Consider the following 17,448-nt stretch of genomic DNA (forward strand, 5'->3'; position numbering starts at 1 on the left):
ATATCGTATTTCTCTCAGCCGGCTTTACACCCCTTTCGTCTGCTTTCACTATGCTCCACCCCCCAGTTTGAGAACCACTGCTTTAATTACATATGAATTGCAGACCATCAAATATACAAATGCAGTCTGTATAGTGTGGTACTGCAGTGCTGTGATGGTGACTAATACAAACAGGTAATGTATTTCGGTCAAATTCACTTTACTATCTTTGACGATGCAATAAATTGCATCTATGATTGTTAGTATGAGCCATTCAATTCTTTGTTTTTGGGGAAATTAGCTCACACTTTAGAGCAACATAACATAATACGTACTTGTCTTGTGGTATACTTGATGTCGACGCTCCTAGCGGCAGTAAATCTGCAGGTCCCGTAGAAAAGCGCATCCCTGATGGTCTGAATGTTTATGGTATTGGTGAATTCATTCACATATGAATCACTGATGATGCATTACTTGGGTGGTAGCGGTGGTGGTGGTCTTTGTTCCGAACCTTTGGGTGCATTGGGTAATTTCAGATAGATCAACGGGTAAGATTCGCTGCCAAATCGAACTTCTTTCATATTGTGATGCGGAAAGGCTTTAAAATCTAAATAGTGATATATAAATTGGATTACATTCGAATAGTATATGCATGTTGACATGAACCCGAATATTTTCGGCTGACACTCGTCAGGGGTAATCATCAGCAACTAGTAGAGAATTCAAAAGAACATTGTATATCAACAATCGTATCACAAAATATGACGTCACCAGCCCGAAAATTCAAATACGAGAGCGTTCAAGGTACTATTTTCAGATGGCACACAAACTCTTTTTGCTCACACAGCCTTGGCTGGTGTATTTTGATAAAATTCGACTCCAAGGCACACAAATGAAAGTGTGAACGGCCTCTCCCAACGACATGAAATCTGTCATCTCCATAAGTTTTCGCACTAGCAGTATTATCCAACAAATGTGTGCCAATTGCAGAATATGTGGCTTTCGAGAGTTCCACATCAATCTTGAGCATGACTTAATTTTGCTCGTGTACAAATAGCAAACCAATTCAGCAGGAGATCGCGTGGTGTTGAGAAGCGCAGACAATCTTGATAATTGGCAGCGCCCAAAACTGATGACACGATTTACTTGGCTGGATGGCTGAATGTGATGCTTCATTTAAAATAAACAAGAGAAAAGGTGTGATTTCAAGTTTTATATTGAGGTAGATTTATTTCAAGAATTGTTCCACCCATGCATAATGCGTATCATCCAATTTTAGGACAAAATATCAGTAAAATTTTAGGCATTATAAATGGAAAATTACGGTAATTTATTGATCATAATTATACTTTCGATACTATTTTCTACTGCGGAAGGCTGTAAACATTGGCTTTGTGGATCAGCTGTCATGGTATTATGACTCGAGTCTGAGTCCAAGTCATTGTGTTGACTGCTCAGTTTCCAGTTAAAGTCTTGTTAAACCTTCTTTTATAACTCTGTTTTGTGATAGCGAATGGTTCGCATTACTAATATACTGATTTTCCTCACATGTCGCATTCTGAAATACCAGTACCAATAAGTGAAATCCCAATAGTGTGGTTACTTTACTATTCTTTGAAATAACAATTAAATGTCGGTCATATGACTTGGTTCGAGTCATGTGCAATGACTCAAGTCCCAAAGTCGAGTCAATACACAGATTGACTCGAGGCGAGTCTAGTCATTTCCGTATTTTGAGTAAATGACTCGAGTCAAGTCCAGGCATCAGAAAATCGGGACTCGAGTCATTACAACCCTGCAGCTGATGCCTGAGTGATACAGCTGATACTTAGGTGATTCGTAACTATTTCGCACATCGCAGACGTAGTCTAGACGTGATAGGTACTTATTATGAAGAGGGATACCTGAGTGCCCTACTGAAATCTCGGTACGTTTTGCCTAATATAACAGGTCAGCAGCGACGATTCTTCAAGGTAAAGTAATTTAATAAATAATGGAAGAAAAATAAAGAATTGTGTGAGCACTGAGCACAGGACACCGATTCCATACAGGCCTGAGTGATCCAGCTGATACCTGAGTGATACTGCTGAATGTTGATAAAGCTGATGATACAGCTGATACCTAGCTGATACTGCTGATGGAGCTGATACTTGAGTGATACAGCTGATACAGTTGTATATCCACACGGTCGTAAACAACCATCAATTGTATCGCAGCAGTATGATTGAAAAATACCAAATTATCTTGATTGCAATGTAGACTGTAGAGCTGATACTATATACCAGTGTTGGGATGACTCGTGTCATGACTTGACTTGAGTCAGACTCATGTCACTTTTTTTCGTATGACTTGACTTGACTCGAGTCACTTTGCTAAAATGACTTGACTTGACTCGACGTATCAGAAATGTGGATTGACTCGTGACTCGGAGCAAAATTCACGAGTCAATTTCAAGTCATCAAGTATTCGGTGTCAATAAAAATCACAGTATCTTGCATATGTTCGGATTGTTCGCGAAATGCTGGTGTAACCCTTGAAAGCGATCAATCATTCAATGATCGAACGTTTCACTGAGCCGCTTTTGTTCTATCATAAATAAATTGACCCAAACGAAGTGATCGAAGCTTACAGCTTACGTTGTCGTTCACTCTAGTAGTAATTAAATAGCAAAATGTCTATTTCTGTTCTCTGTTCTTTTACCTTCTTTTACCAAACCCCTTGTTTTATTTGAATTGAATTCGAATATAATTTATATTGTCCTCAACGCATGCTCGAATTGTATCATATCTATTTGTAAATGGGTAATGTATTGCATCTTACCAATTCGTTTGTCTATTCTCTATTTTAGCTGGTAACAATAAACTGAGGCTACGCAATTACTTACGTAGTTTAATAGTTTTGCGTATATGTGAGTGATGCAGCGTCTTCTTGCGTGCGTATTTAATTCTATGTTCGTTCATCGGTTCGAAATCAATGACCACTCAATCTGTATTTCAGACAGCTAGCAAATTGCAATGATATAATCATGCCTCATACTTCGAAAAGGCAACTTGACTTGAAATGTGACTTGACTCGTGACTTGACTTGACTTGGCTCGAGTCACCTACAAAAATCGAGTGACTTGACTTGACTCGAGTCAAAATGTGCAATGACTCGAAATGACCCGTGACTCGAAGGTAGTGACTTGATCCCAACACTGCTATATACCGGTGGTATAAATTTGAACTTTCAATGTCAATAATAATGTTGTAGCTTCATATTGGGGTGATACTATCATATGTACTCGACTCGAAGCTTAGTGGTTGACTTAGAGTTGAATCTCTCAGGTACTCGATTTCGCCAGGCCCCATACCCAGTATGGAATCGGTGTCAACAGCACGCGGGGTCATGCCAGATTGGTCGCCAGTTTCACGCTGTCACGCATCATTGGTTTTATAGAAGAAAAAATGGAAAAATAAAACAATTAAAATTAAAAAAAATTGGCGTTCTCAGCCACTACAAATGTATACATATAGTTGGACACTGCAACTGGCAATCAAAATCATTTCTGCGTTAAAGGGGCACTTCACTCTAAAAATGATGTGGTCTCAAATTGAAGGGCAAAATGAAAGAAAAATTTTGGCCGCAGCCGTTTTTTTCAGAACTCCACCGTAATGGAGCTGTGATGTATTGAAATTCCCACAGTTGCATTACGCTCTAGCAGTCACGGAGAGATCGAATTTATTTAGTTGTCAGCCAATGTTATAAAGGAGATGGAATACGCTAGGCCCGATTTTGACAAAAATCTCCTGACTGGACAAGTGGACATCTCCCGTTGAACGCGGTATCTAAACCACCTTGGCGTGTACGACATATTTCCTTCATAACATCGGCTGACAACTACATAAAATTCGATATATGCGTGACTGTTGAAGCGTGATGCAACTGTGAAAATTTCAATACATTACAGCTCCATTACGGTGGCGTTCTGAAGAAAATGGCTGCATCCAAAATTTTTCTTTAGTTCTGCCCTTCAATTTGAGACCACATCATTTTCAGAGAGCAGTGCCCCATCAATATCAAATGAGATCCACCTCTATTGCTTCGCTATGAAAACATGCGTTAAAACAAAGCCTGTTTGTTAGGTACATCACAATATCACCATTTATTTTTACCTTCAGTGTCACAGATATTGATTCCGACCAGTCCATCACCAAATCTTGATATTTCGAATTCCTTTTTTAATTTTTCCTTCACGAAAAGCTTGATCTTCAACCGGTTCATGGCCATTGGAAAGCCCTGTACTACGACATCGTATTCATCCATGTTTGGGGATGAGATTTCAATGGAATTTATGACCCTGCATAAATGCTGAATCGAAAAATAGAAATAGACTAGTGATTATGCATATTTTATCGGAGAAGTACTAGATACCGTACTCCAAAAGCCATTGATTAGGCAAAGCGCAATGACAAGGGTCATATCAACCCATGTTACTTATTAGCTGCATCATGTATTGTAATTGTAATGATACGACATGTTTTTTCTACGCATTTATTGTAAACCTGGCTATTGTTAATTATCATTGGACCGTCTGTTTGGTCTAATTGCTTTATTTTCTGACTAATAAAACACAAATTCTTTATCGATTTGCTATTTTTCTCCGACTAGACCGACTGCTTGATGTTGCTGTTTCACTGCCAATAAAAGGCCTTTTTGTGCAACAATTCACTAACCAAAATCAAAAAACATTGCACATCTATCGATTTGGTGCTACGTACCAAACCAGATATACTTTTAATCCGTATCATACGCCTACCAACTAACTACCATCTATTCACGCAAACGCTGCAGGATTGAAAAGGAATCAAATACGGAAGTACGTTTATATCAGCGAAGGGGAAGCACCGAAGAGATTTTTCTGAGTTAAGTGCGTACCTTCCCAGCAAACACAGTACAGACCAAAGATGTAGAAAAGCTGAGCCGATATAGTAGATATTAGATCTCGGCAGGTCGTAGAAAGGGGGATTTTGTGTCGACTCAATTCAACGTCTTTTCCATGTCCTTCAATAATGTAAATATTATGCAGATGCTACAGCCTTTAAACATGGTGAGTAGAATGTAGATCCTACGTTAGAAGAAGAAGATCCTGATATAATAACCTGTTTTCTACCACTATGGGCTTAACCTGATCACGGCTGCGTACACACACCACATTATTTACTACATATTAATCACATTTGTGATAATTTAATTTCAAACGAATTGGCAATAATGCCGTTGTAAAAAATAAAACGAACAAACGAACGAATGTCTTTAGAAAGAAAGTGAAAACAGTCCTTATCATCAGGTTTCATCTTCTGATGAGCCAGTTAAATAACCAGCATGCGGCCTTTTTTTTCAACACCCTGCAGAAATAAAATGGAAATGATGATTAATAGCTAAGACATTCGTACTGCGAAAATGGCAGAGGTATTGACTAACGAATGACTCCTACATTTTTTTCGCCCATACTTACTAAAATGGATTCGATTCTGAACTATTTCCACTCAAGTTTTCAAGTTTTATTATTATATTTTTTAATATTATATGACTAGAGCACTGACTTCAATCGTCACTTCTACTTGATTATCAAGATCAACGATGACTACTTTAGCACTCTTTGAAAACAGCCACTAACACAAAAAGAATTCTTGACTAAAATTTCTTCACATTCTGTCCAAAATGATCAATTCAACAATCCAAATGAATCAGTTATTTGGCAGCTAGTTGGAGAGATATATACTCAAGTCTAGAAAGTGGAATGATACTCTGCCTGGAAAGCTGAAGACCTAACAATATTGTGTACAGAGAACAAAACATTTGAGTGGCGGCACTGGTATAGACATTAATAAATTATTAGAATTGACAGCAAGATAACCAGCAAGACATTAAAATGAGAATTAGTGCAGTTTCTGAGGCTGTAGTGATACTCAGCCAGTAATTGACCTAGCAGAGAGCAAAACGTTGTAAATAAAGCGAGCGAAACCTCCGACAAATGATACGATAAAACATTAGAATCGACAGTCTTACCAGAAGCAGAATAACAATCATGAGGGGTTAGAGAACAGAAGCCCGGGAAGTGACCATCAGAAATTACTGCATACTGGCCGAACAAATCCATGACCACTAACAAATGGTCTTTCAATAGTCAATATTGATACCAAATGACACCACACCTATTTCATAGCAACATTTAGCAAATACAGCGCTGGAGTCAACCTTATATAAGCCCTAACCAAATGCCCATTAGTTTTCCCACCTACTACTTCGCGGATGGAAATACGCATTAAAGCGAACGGACGCGACTTGTCACACTCTTGCTATTTCTGCTCCTTTTTTCTCTTCGTTCCTCTTCTCTGTCGCTTCCGCTTGAGGAGAGAAACAGTCGGCCGCGTTTATGGATCGTGAATTCCCGGTGGGTGATTCTTCCTCGAATGGTCAGCACCTTGAAAATTGAGAACAATGTTGTTGCAAAATGCATGACAATTTGAAAGTTACATCATTCTAATTATTCCAGTTATGGCCGTGAATCGTTACAAGTGCGGTAACCATAAGAATTATTACTATACTTCAACTACAAATACAATAGGGCCCTATATTGTATAAAATGATTACCAATTCTTTTACGTTGATCGAGTCCCAAATAGATGAAATATGTCAAAGAATTTGCTAAATTTTTGTATAATTTGACAGATTCCGAAATCTTCTCAAAGTGCACCTTTCAAAAATTTGATATCAAGACTCCCAACATTTTACAATTCGAAGTTGGATGGCTTTACCAATACAAGCAAACAGTTTGTATCGCAATTGACAATTATGTAGAGAACGCTGCGAGACATATGAGTAGGCCTACCCTAAAACGTTTCTCTGACATGGACATTAGGGCTCTTAAAATATGACTTTTTTTCACAAATCGTTCTGGCTACTTGATAAAATTGTTAGGTTACCTAATTTAAGCCTAAACACAAAATTTGGTTCAATTCCAGCCAGTAACCGCTTTGCTACAGGAGAAGAAAGTTTCTATTTATTATATAAAAATAAATAGGTAATGAAAATTTGAGAATTTTCTGTTCACCCCATGAAAGTGTTAGGCTGTCTATAGAAACGATGCTCACCAAATTTGGTTCAATTCCAACCAGTGGAAGCGGAGATATTGCCGTCGAAAAATTTGGATTTGAATAAAATAGTATTTACGGTGACCGATTCTTTGTTTACTTATTAAAGTTGTGCTCACCGTAAGTACTATTTTATTAAAATCCAAATTTTTCGACAGCAATAACTCCGCTTCCACTGGTTGGAATTGAACCAAATTTGGTGAGCATCGTTTCTATAGACAGCCTAACACTTTCATGGGGTTAACAGAAAATCTTCAAATTTTTATTATTCATTTTTATATAATAAATAGGAACTTTCTTCTCTTGTAGCAAAGCGGATACTGGCTGGATTTGAACCATATTTTGTTTGTAGGCTTAAATTAGGTAACCTAACAATTTTATCAAGTAGCCAGTACGATTTGAGAAAAAGTCATTTCTGAAGAGCCCTACTGTTCATGACCGTCCACGTTTAGAGTTGCATCTCAAAGATGCTAAAATAAGCCTAAATATAATCCAAGCAATACGATCGTCCACTTTGACTGACTGAATTTCTAAAAACACCTTGATAGCTTCCACATCTTACGTTTATATATACTGTCTGCTATCGGCACAACAAAGTAGGCCTATTTAAAAATACCAAAACAGATTCAACATACCACATCTCTTGCAAAGGCTTTTGCTTTCATTCAATTTTCCATCAAACTTCTTTAAATCCTCCTTTGTGGTGAGTTGCTTTGGAATTCTTCTAGGATCAATTCCGATATTGTTTTATCATATACAATCTATGGCGGAATAAAAGTTTCGGATAAGTTCTAAAACGAACACAATTTTCCACACAAAAGTCAATTGCCACACGAAATGCCAAATGCTACGGTCTCATTTTACAAGGTATGGCGAGGAAACGTAGTGGTACGTTCCATTATAGCTAAACACCAATGAATTGCGGGTTCGAGCGTGACACGTCGACTCCATAATTCCTACCGAAGTGTTGGCCGTTTATCTAGGCTCCTCCTCGCCATCTGATTCGCATAGCCATGTCTTAAAAAGCCTAGGAGTGGGCCGTGCTGTAAGTGGGCAGATGGTTGCCGATGCACCCGGCACTTGGTGAATTCGCCCGCACAAACTCGGCACTTGGTGAATTCGGCCCTCGGGAAATTTTGAAATGAAGTGTATTTACAGCTATTAATATGAATTATCAAACTAATAATAGTATTATCAAGTGATTCGTCAATCTTGTAAGGAGGTCAGGGCATCCGTAGATCGCGCAGTCACGGCGTGATTAGATCACGGATTGCGTAGCCACAGGAAATAACACAGCGCTCATATACCGACCACGCGCGGTCTGCTTGGAATCGATGGCGTGAGTCACGGGCCTGTGTCGTGTAAGTTTTGAGAAGATGGATCTTGGCGTTGTATGTGAGATCAACACTATGGAACATCAAGCGGCGCTTCTTCGTTTATCGATCACGACAAGCCAGTGTTCCTCATCAACAAATGTTTCGCATGATCACGTCAAAATAAATTATTTTTCGCCTTTGGAGAGACGATTCCACTCTGGGATTAGGGTGTCTCGATAACACGGTTGAAGGATCCCAAGATTACGAGATCTACCACGAGCCACGACACGTTTAAATTTCCTTTTTGATACTGTTCATTCATACCTAATGCATTTCTAATGCGAAGGTGTTCTAGTGCCAATTCCTCCAAGGGCCGAGTTCACCAAGTGAAGAGCGTCGCGTTATTTCCCGCAATTACGCAATCTGTGATCTAATCACGCCGTGACTGTGTGATCTACGCATGCCCTGACCGCCGTACAACATTGACAACCACTCAAAGTGCCAAGTTCACCGGCAAACATTCCAGTAACCAATCATGGTGACCGGTACCGCTACGAGATCTACCATGGCCGAATTCACCAAGTGCCGAGTTTGTGCGGCCGAATTCACTAAGTGCCGAGTTCACTGGTAATCGGGCAGATACGGAATAATAATAATAAGAACCGGCCTGGTGTAAAATGACCAGTGTAGTCGAACCACCACCATGAACACCACAAACAAACAAATAAACATCTAACAAGGAAAAGAAATTACCTTTGCAGCCTTTGACAAACACAGTTACCATTGAAACCAGCAATTAGGGTCTTATTCGAAAGCAGAATAACAACTGTTTTAGTGGACATATCAAATCAAATGTTGGAAAGTTCATGTAAAATAGCCCAAAATATTATCTTACTGTGACCATATTTCATCAATATGGTCTGGCTAGCCAAATTCTCTGGGCCAACATAATCAAGCTGCGTTTGGTTTCAACGATTAATAATCTTGTTACTGGATTCGAGGTATAATTGCACTTAAATATCAAATTTTGCTCCATTAATCAACATCAAGTTGAAAATGTCCATTCTTGCACCAACTTTTATAAAATCATGAATCAGTGTTCTACAGGAAAGGAATGTATCTATAAGACTTATATACCTAGAAAATTCAAGCATAAATATTATGATATACCGTAGGTATAGGTACCGGTAATTCAGATGTTTGAAGCGAATCATAGTGGTCTAATTTCACTAAATTAGAGCGAAATGCCAGCAATATAATTGTAATCTAATTCGGAAAAACGGTTTAGCTCTAATTCTAACCTGGAAAAGCTGAAACTTTTCTATAGTTGTCTACACCTGTTTTGCAGAAAGTCAAACAGCTCTAGGCGTCATATACTACAGGCAATTCGAAATACCCCATAAGCTATATGCTACTGCATATACACCTTTAACCCGCTACCTCAGTCAGTCACAATTCCTATATATTTACGGCATTTACCATACAGAAAGAGCGAACTATGCCTGGCTGCGACCTGTTGCGCTTCAAATCTTTGTATGGCGCGATGACGTAAAATTTGAATCGCCGAAATATTCTAGAAGTCACGCATCGATAATCATATTCCTAAACGTACAACATATCACTTATTTAGTTATTCTCTGAATAAAACTATTAACCATACTCGTTGAACATGCGAGATTACCGAAAGAGCGAATATATATATAATGAAGATCATATATATCAGAGGAAAACAAAACTATTCGACCTTAGAGCAACAACACGAATATACAACACCGGTGACATCCTCACGCAATAAAACGAAAGGAGAACATTGTTTTCTAATGGATAGAACGAAGCTACCGCATGAGATCGAACAAAACCGGATAGAATTCATCGTTATTGAATGTACCGAAAAAGTCATCATTTCTACGTATTTTAGTCGTACCCGCGAGAGATAGAAAATTTGCATTATTAGGTTAACGACCGGATATAACGAAGCCTAATGCATGAGATGGAACAACACCGAGTATGAATTTATTCTGATTGAATATAACCACAAGACCATCCTACTACGTATTTTAGACATTCCCTCGACACTTAGAAAATCAGAACCTAATCGAGATGATCCCGGATGATCCTTTTACGGTTTTGTGTTTGCTGGGTTGGTGTCTTAGTTATTTTGAGTTCTTGTTACTGAATAAGCTCTTTCTTGAGCTGGAGACAGACCAGCGATTTATTGGAAAAAAATTGCTATGAAAATATAATCCATGTTGCAGCGACAGGATCCTTAGGGATTCCCGCAGATCATCCGGTCAACTGGAGTACTAACTAAGTATTTTCAATAGGGTCCATCAAACCACTAGGTGTCGCCAGACTTTAGGTGGTTACCGCCGTTGTTACGTACGCGGTTGCCGTTATCAGAAACCTCTAGGTTACTTTCTCGATTGTGTAAGGGTATTTTATATAGAAATAATGGCTACAACATATTCTACGTGGACCGTGAGCTCTCTATAATATGAACTAAAACTTCAAAAACTTCTGGTGCTTAGCTGGTAGCCGACATTTAGTTGACAATTTCACATTCTCACCTAGTTATCAAATCGGCCTTATTTCCTTCCGAAGAAGCTTTCCGAAGTTTTAGTTCATTTTATAGCGAGCTCACGGTCCCCGTAGAATATGTTGTATCCATTTTTTCCATATAAAATACCCTTACACATTTGAGAAAGTAACCTACAGGTTTCTGAATACGGCAACCGCATACGTAACAAAAGCGGTTACCACCTAAAGTCTGGCGACATCTAGTGGTTTGATGGACCCTATTCAGAGTCTTGCGTCGTAATATTTTTTAATGAAAGCAGGCCGAACAGTGGTGGTATGTTGGAAGTTGGAACGTCAAAATAGTAACAGGAAAATATTAAATGATCGAAAGAATTAAATACAATGGAAACAGGAGATAAATAGGGTGAACGGTAATTACAATACAAAGAAACTAACCCCAACCCTACTCCTGGCTCGACGAGAGCAGTTATGCCCAAATCTCTGTCAGAGTCCGAGCTCGATATCGGTTCGTTTTAGGGATGGTGTGAACGCGAGGTTCACGTTCGCGTTCTGTGTGTGAACCTCGGAAATTTTGAGGTTCGCGTTCACAACAGAACCTTGGTAGGTTCTGCACTGTGAACCTTTTTCATATATTGCAATTTTCACTTCATTCTAACATCTTTGGTTCCAAGTTATTGCATTTCAACTGCGGGTCACTCTATGCATGGCGCAGGCAGCATAAAAATCAACACTAAACGAGCATGCCCCTTGACAATCTCAAAAAATTTACTTGCATTGTTACAAAATTTTGCTCGAAATATCCAGTTTTTGTTTGTGAATATTTAGTGACTCTTTGCTCTGAGCTTGACCCGCAATCACATAACATCTAGAGCGAACTACCCTGCATGTAGTCAGCGAATGATGCTTATTCAACCAATCAATGAGCTTGATATCATTTTCTGATGTGAAATCTAACAGGTGTACGGGGTCAATCTTCACTACATATGTTTACTGTATCATAAAAACCAAATCCGTTCGATTGGGGTGTTGGCTACTGTTGTATAACTTGTTAATGGGGTAATATCGGTAGCAAGTATAGAAACCCGTTTTACACTATGCTCAATATCCATGTAGCAATACTCAGACGCTGAATACATTGTTCGGTCAGGCTGAGACCGTTCAGGCGCATGCTTACATTCCCTGGCCAGTCCTCGTTGAAATTGTTGGCAAAGCGACGTAAGATATTGATTTTATTGGAATATTTTATCCTTTGATTGCCTCAGTTGATACATTTGACGGAGTTTAAAACGTCAATATGTACTTCAGCACTGTGCCATTATGTGGGCCGAGTCGTCGCTAGGTATCGTGTAATGTACAATACATTAATATAGGCAATCACTTAATTGAAATAAAGGGTTGAAATTAGAAATATGACGTCACGTGACGTCATGAGGTTCACGTTCGCGTTCACAGTCACACAGAACCTTTCAAAAAGGTTCGCGTTCACACGAACCTGAACGTTTCTGAGGTTCACACCATCCCCATTCGTTATTACTGTTTAATGAGCGATTTTTTTTCAAATCTAGGTAGGACTGCATTCAAGGACTCACAGAACTACTATTTAGTTAAGCGCTGGGGTTCTCAACCTGGGGGGCGCGGGAGGCTCTCAGGGAGGCGCGAGAATTTTTTTGTCAATTTTGTCAATGCCTGTATAAATTGTGACTAAACATGTATTTCACAACCATTCCGAAGAGATGATTATTGCAGATTAAACCTAATTCGTATTCTAGAAAGCTTGCCAAACTCACACTCCAGCAGTCGCGCTCAACGGAGTACAGGCTGACCTCAACTTCATTTGAGCAAATTTCTGATATTCTTTGAAGATTTAGAGAAATTCCTACGTGCAAGTCATTCATTACTTTATAGCTTTGGAGGACGCCTAAGTCTCTGTGCGCTAGATAGCTGCTGTTGATAGCTGGTGAACTGCACTGCCTAAGACAGACTTAGATGCAATATAGGTTGGCCCGCTTCGCCCTCAATTTGGCTATAAATCAACACAATTTAATTCATTTCCAAAACTTATCAAATTTAGCATGGCAGGACAGAACGACCCCGTGCTCTATGTAGTCACTACTAGCATCAGGATTAGTCTCAGTGCAACCTACCTTGAAATTAATTGATGTCTTTTCAATGTTTTTTTTTTGTTATTTTCAAACAAGTTTGGGGAAGTTTGGCAGCAATGTGAAAGATTAAACAACTGGAATGCGGATTCAAAATTGGCGAAAGATGTGCCACATGTATACTATTAGATCAGGGGTGGGCAGCCCGCATGCGACCGTAGAAGGGAATTTGTGCGGCCGACGACGCCTAATTCAATTAGTATGTGTTGGCAGCCGCAGACATGCAAATTGCAATTACAAATTCACTCCCGGATTTTCGAAAGATTTTATTTAATCTTGAAATTTTCTTCGCGCTCACCCTTCTTCATTGGAACAGGAATGGGAATCCTAAAGAAATAACAATTCTTTCGCGACTCTGAAAAATGTTCGCGCTCCGCGCGACAATATGCACTCCCAGCAACTATTCATAACATCGTCGCCACTCGCGATTTTGGTGCGTACAATAGGCCATTGTCAAAAGTAGAATAGTCTGGAGTTCACCGGGAATGGATATGGACAGTTTATCATAGGTATTTCGCGTCCAGATCGTTCATTGCGGCTATGCCCTGGATTGATGTCTTAGGCTACATAAGTAATCGAAACGGGGCCATGATTAGCAAGAAGGTTGCCAACCTCTGTATTGGATGATGTGCTCTTTTTGACATGACGATAAATGTGAGGGGGTTCAGGGGCGCACGATTTTTTCGACCATCGCCCAGGGGGCGTGTGTCAAAAAAGGTAGAGAACCGCTGTTTAAGCGATTCTCAAGCGGTGTGCCGAGACTGGTGATTTTGCTCCTTGAACGCGATCCTTAGCTGCCATCTTTCAAGAGTTCGGCTCTCTCTTCGTCCGAGCTTTCGGCGATGAGGACATGGAAACATGGCTGAGCCGAGACTCGAACCATCAACCATCGATGTCGTGACTACGGTGTTTAACAAACTGCGCCACTCGCTTCCCCATGCCCGCTGAGTGCACGAACATAAACAGTATAACTATAGAAATTGAACATGGAACGGCAACGACCGATTTTGCAGCTTCGTTCCGCTTCGATAAGGCTGGATTGGAGAATTATTTTGCGTAAGCGATTGTAGGATTTCTGGCAATCCTAAAGCTATCTTTGCGAGCGCAGAAATTATTGAATCTGGTCTTGATCGAAAGCTACTGTTGCGCCAATTCCGAAAATAAAAATAAAAATGATTATCAGGCACTGATCCACCTAGATTCCGCCCTCCAAGTCTGAAATATCGGCATTGTTCGAGCAATCGTGCCATGTAACGGGATAAGCAGCCGCGGCAGCTGGAGCGTGAAGGTCCTGTGGAAATTTCAATGAATTGCAGGTCCATTACGGTGAAGTTCTGAAGGAAATGGCTGTGGCCAAAAAGTTCTGTTCGTCTCTCAATATTAATGTACACGATACCTACCTAGCGATGACTGGTGCCACATAATGCCACAATGCTAAAGTAGCCTACAAATTGACGTTTTAAACGTCGCTAAATGTATCAACTGAGGCAATCGAATGATATAATATTCACATAAAATCAATATCTTAAGTCTCTTTGCCAACAATTTCGATGAGGACTTGTCGGGGAATATGAGCTTACGCCTTAACGGACTAGGCCAGACCGGACAATGTTTTCGCCGTCTGAGTATTGCTCTACATGGATATTAAGCAGAGTGTTGAACGGGTTTTTATACCAGGGCTGTAACCAAGTCACATGGTTCCGAGTCACGAGTCAATCTTACTTTTGTGGTTTTGACTCGAGTCAAGTCCAGTCATTTTCAGTTCATCACCGAGTCGAGTCCGAGTCCAAGTCACAGTTTAAAGGGTCAAGTCCGAGTCATAGTGTTATGACTCGAGTCGAGTCCAAGTCACAGTATTGAGGTCATATTCAACTCATGTTTTCAATCCTGCTTCGTTGATATTCCGAGGCTACAGATAGACAAGATAGGCCGCCAATATGATAACTCTACTAATCTTAGAACTCAAAATCAAATATCTGTCTTGCCAGTCCAATATACATCACAAATAGCCTACAAGCACTCAGTTTTTATTTCGAGCACATCGACGACAACTCACAAATAGCTGATAGAGAACCAACGAATTCGCGTCTAAATACCAGCTAATAGAGAATCAACAAATGCATGTTTATGTCTGGAGAGGTATTTTCACCAGGCCAGCATGCTGTAAAAGCGTGCATGCAGCTATGTGCAGTGACAAAAGAACAGATACCTTTTGATGGAGAAATAATTGTACAACGGGGCTGTTCAAAATCATTTTTTCAAATTTTCCGAATACTTTATAAAATTGTACATAGTATAGTCATGCTCATGTCACATCGATAGGATTATTTATCAGCCTAATGCCAGAGCGCAATGCACCACTGAGCTATATCAACACCGCAATTCTGCTGGTTTCCAACCGTTTATGGTCGCGACTCCATTTCCGATATGAAAATGTTCCGTGGCCCAGCTCAATATTTGATGGGCTGATTACTAATTAAAGGTCGGTACATTTGCCCAGACTTATCCACGGCATATTTGGAAACTGATTTGATTGCATTCAACATCTTCGCGAACCCAAAATAAAGGCAAACTACCCCCAGGTTTAGAACCTCTATCTTTGAATAAAGCATCGCCACGGCGTAAACCGACTCTGCGAATATAGCGTTATCTTGTAATTGTAATTGCAATTACAATTAGATTTAAGTAGTATATATGATCGCTCGCATGACACCATGGGGTTCTTATGGGCCCGCTGGTGACCTGCCGCGAAACTCGTGTAGGTGACCCCAACCTTTTGACCCCCCATTTCGGCCGTGATTCGTGATGGGTTCCTATGGACGTAGTGGTGAGTCTTACTTTCGGGCATGGGCGGCGGCGGTGATTCGTATTGAAAACTCGTGGTGGTTAGTCGTACTTTCGGGTATAGGCATCTCTCGCACGGTGTTGAATATGTATCAGGTATGGTAAATAGTCACGTGATTGGTCCTTAGTTAATGTGTATATCGCAAATTATTATATATGACCAATTTGAGGTAACCCTAACGTTAACGGTGATTGTGACATAATATAGCGTTATTCTTATGGGTGCGGCGATGATTCGTACTTTCGTTTATGGACTGCGGGCGGATGTCGTACTTTCACCAAAAAGGGTGTGAAATAGTTTGCTAAATCTAGGAATCAGTCGCTTGGTAATTAGTTTACCACAGAGCCGGCGTAGACGGCGATTCGAATACCAACAATAGCCGCGTTCACATACTAACACTTCAAAAAGATGTGAAACATTTGTAAAATCCTACGAGCGCTCACAAGATAACACATCAGACACATCTATCCCTCGTGGTTTGGTGTTACAGAGGTAGGAATCACGCACAAGTAATATTTTAGTAATTAGTTTGTCACAGAGCCGGCGTATAGACAGTGATTCCAATACCAACAATAGCCGCGTTCGCAAACCGACACTTCAAATAGGTGTGTAATATATTACAAACCTCGCGATCGCTGACTTGATAATGTCCCGGACGTAGCCATCTTTCGTGACTTGGTGTTACAGGCATACCGATCGTTCACGCGGTGAAATTTTAGTAATCAGTTTGTCACAGAACTTGATTTAACTGGTAAGATTTAATAAGTAACGAATAACAGAATCGTCGCAGACGGTGATTCGAATACTGACAAATTCTCACTTATTTCTGCTCTAACGCTAATTCTTTGCGTAGATAACTCTTATTCAAAAAGGTGTGAAATAATTTTTAAATCCTACGACCGTTCACAGGGTAATGCTTCAGACATAGCGATCCCTCATGATTTGGTGTTACAGACATACCGATCGCTCACATGGTCCATGATACTGTGTCTTATTTTTCCCTTCGTTCGTTAGTTTATTTGAAATTTTTTTTTCATTAGTTATCGACTGTGAAAATTGCTCCTGTCCCGGGTGGCTCGGCTCTGAAGACTTTGTCATATTGAGCCTCCCGTCTACCGTGCATGTCGCATTTCACTGGTAAATTTTTGTAGTGTTATGTTGATATGTAATGTATACGAATAAAGATTCTCTCTCTCTCTCTCTCACATGGTAATATTTCGGTAATTATTTTGTTACAGAGCCGTCGCAGACGTTGATTCAAAAATCAACAATTTGACACTTTCTAGTGGTCGCTATATGTTTTGACACTTCGGAACAGTAGTTGACTTTAGTTGCATGATAAGAATCATGAGAATATTCAAGCAATGTGTCAAATTGTTGATTGAAAATCCTTGAGTCCTTATTATCAAAAATGTTATAGTGCGGTGTCGGAATCCATTCGAGGGGTGTACTAAAGGTTAATTCAGATAATCCGA

General features: G+C 39.8%; 1 protein-coding gene and 1 long non-coding RNA gene across 2 annotated transcripts in view; both read right to left on the reverse strand.

Moving 5' to 3' along the window:
* Window positions 1-4,306, reverse strand: part of LOC145436501 (protein mono-ADP-ribosyltransferase PARP14-like) — a 47,828-nt gene extending 43,522 nt beyond the window's left edge. Inside the window, exons 1-3 of the mRNA XM_080313863.1 lie at window positions 4,134-4,306; window positions 454-586; window positions 315-395 (exon numbers count right to left, since the gene is read on the reverse strand). Of these exons, the coding sequence (XP_080169989.1) occupies window positions 315-395; window positions 454-586; window positions 4,134-4,284 (365 nt within the window). The 5' untranslated portion in view covers window positions 4,285-4,306. The remainder of the gene's footprint in view (window positions 1-314; window positions 396-453; window positions 587-4,133) is intronic.
* Window positions 4,307-5,192: 886 nt separating this feature from the next.
* Window positions 5,193-8,154, reverse strand: LOC145435854 (uncharacterized). Its single transcript, XR_013914068.1, has 3 exons — window positions 7,751-8,154; window positions 6,260-6,445; window positions 5,193-5,366 (listed from the first exon to the last, which is right to left on the reverse strand). It is a non-coding gene; the product is annotated as an uncharacterized LOC145435854 (long non-coding RNA).
* Window positions 8,155-17,448: the final 9,294 nt, after the last annotated feature.

Source organism: Botryllus schlosseri, chromosome 3 (assembly GCF_051294905.1).
Source record: "Botryllus schlosseri isolate E-star chromosome 3, Bs_hap1, whole genome shotgun sequence".
In the NCBI taxonomy this organism is placed as follows: domain Eukaryota; kingdom Metazoa; phylum Chordata; class Ascidiacea; order Stolidobranchia; family Styelidae; genus Botryllus; species Botryllus schlosseri.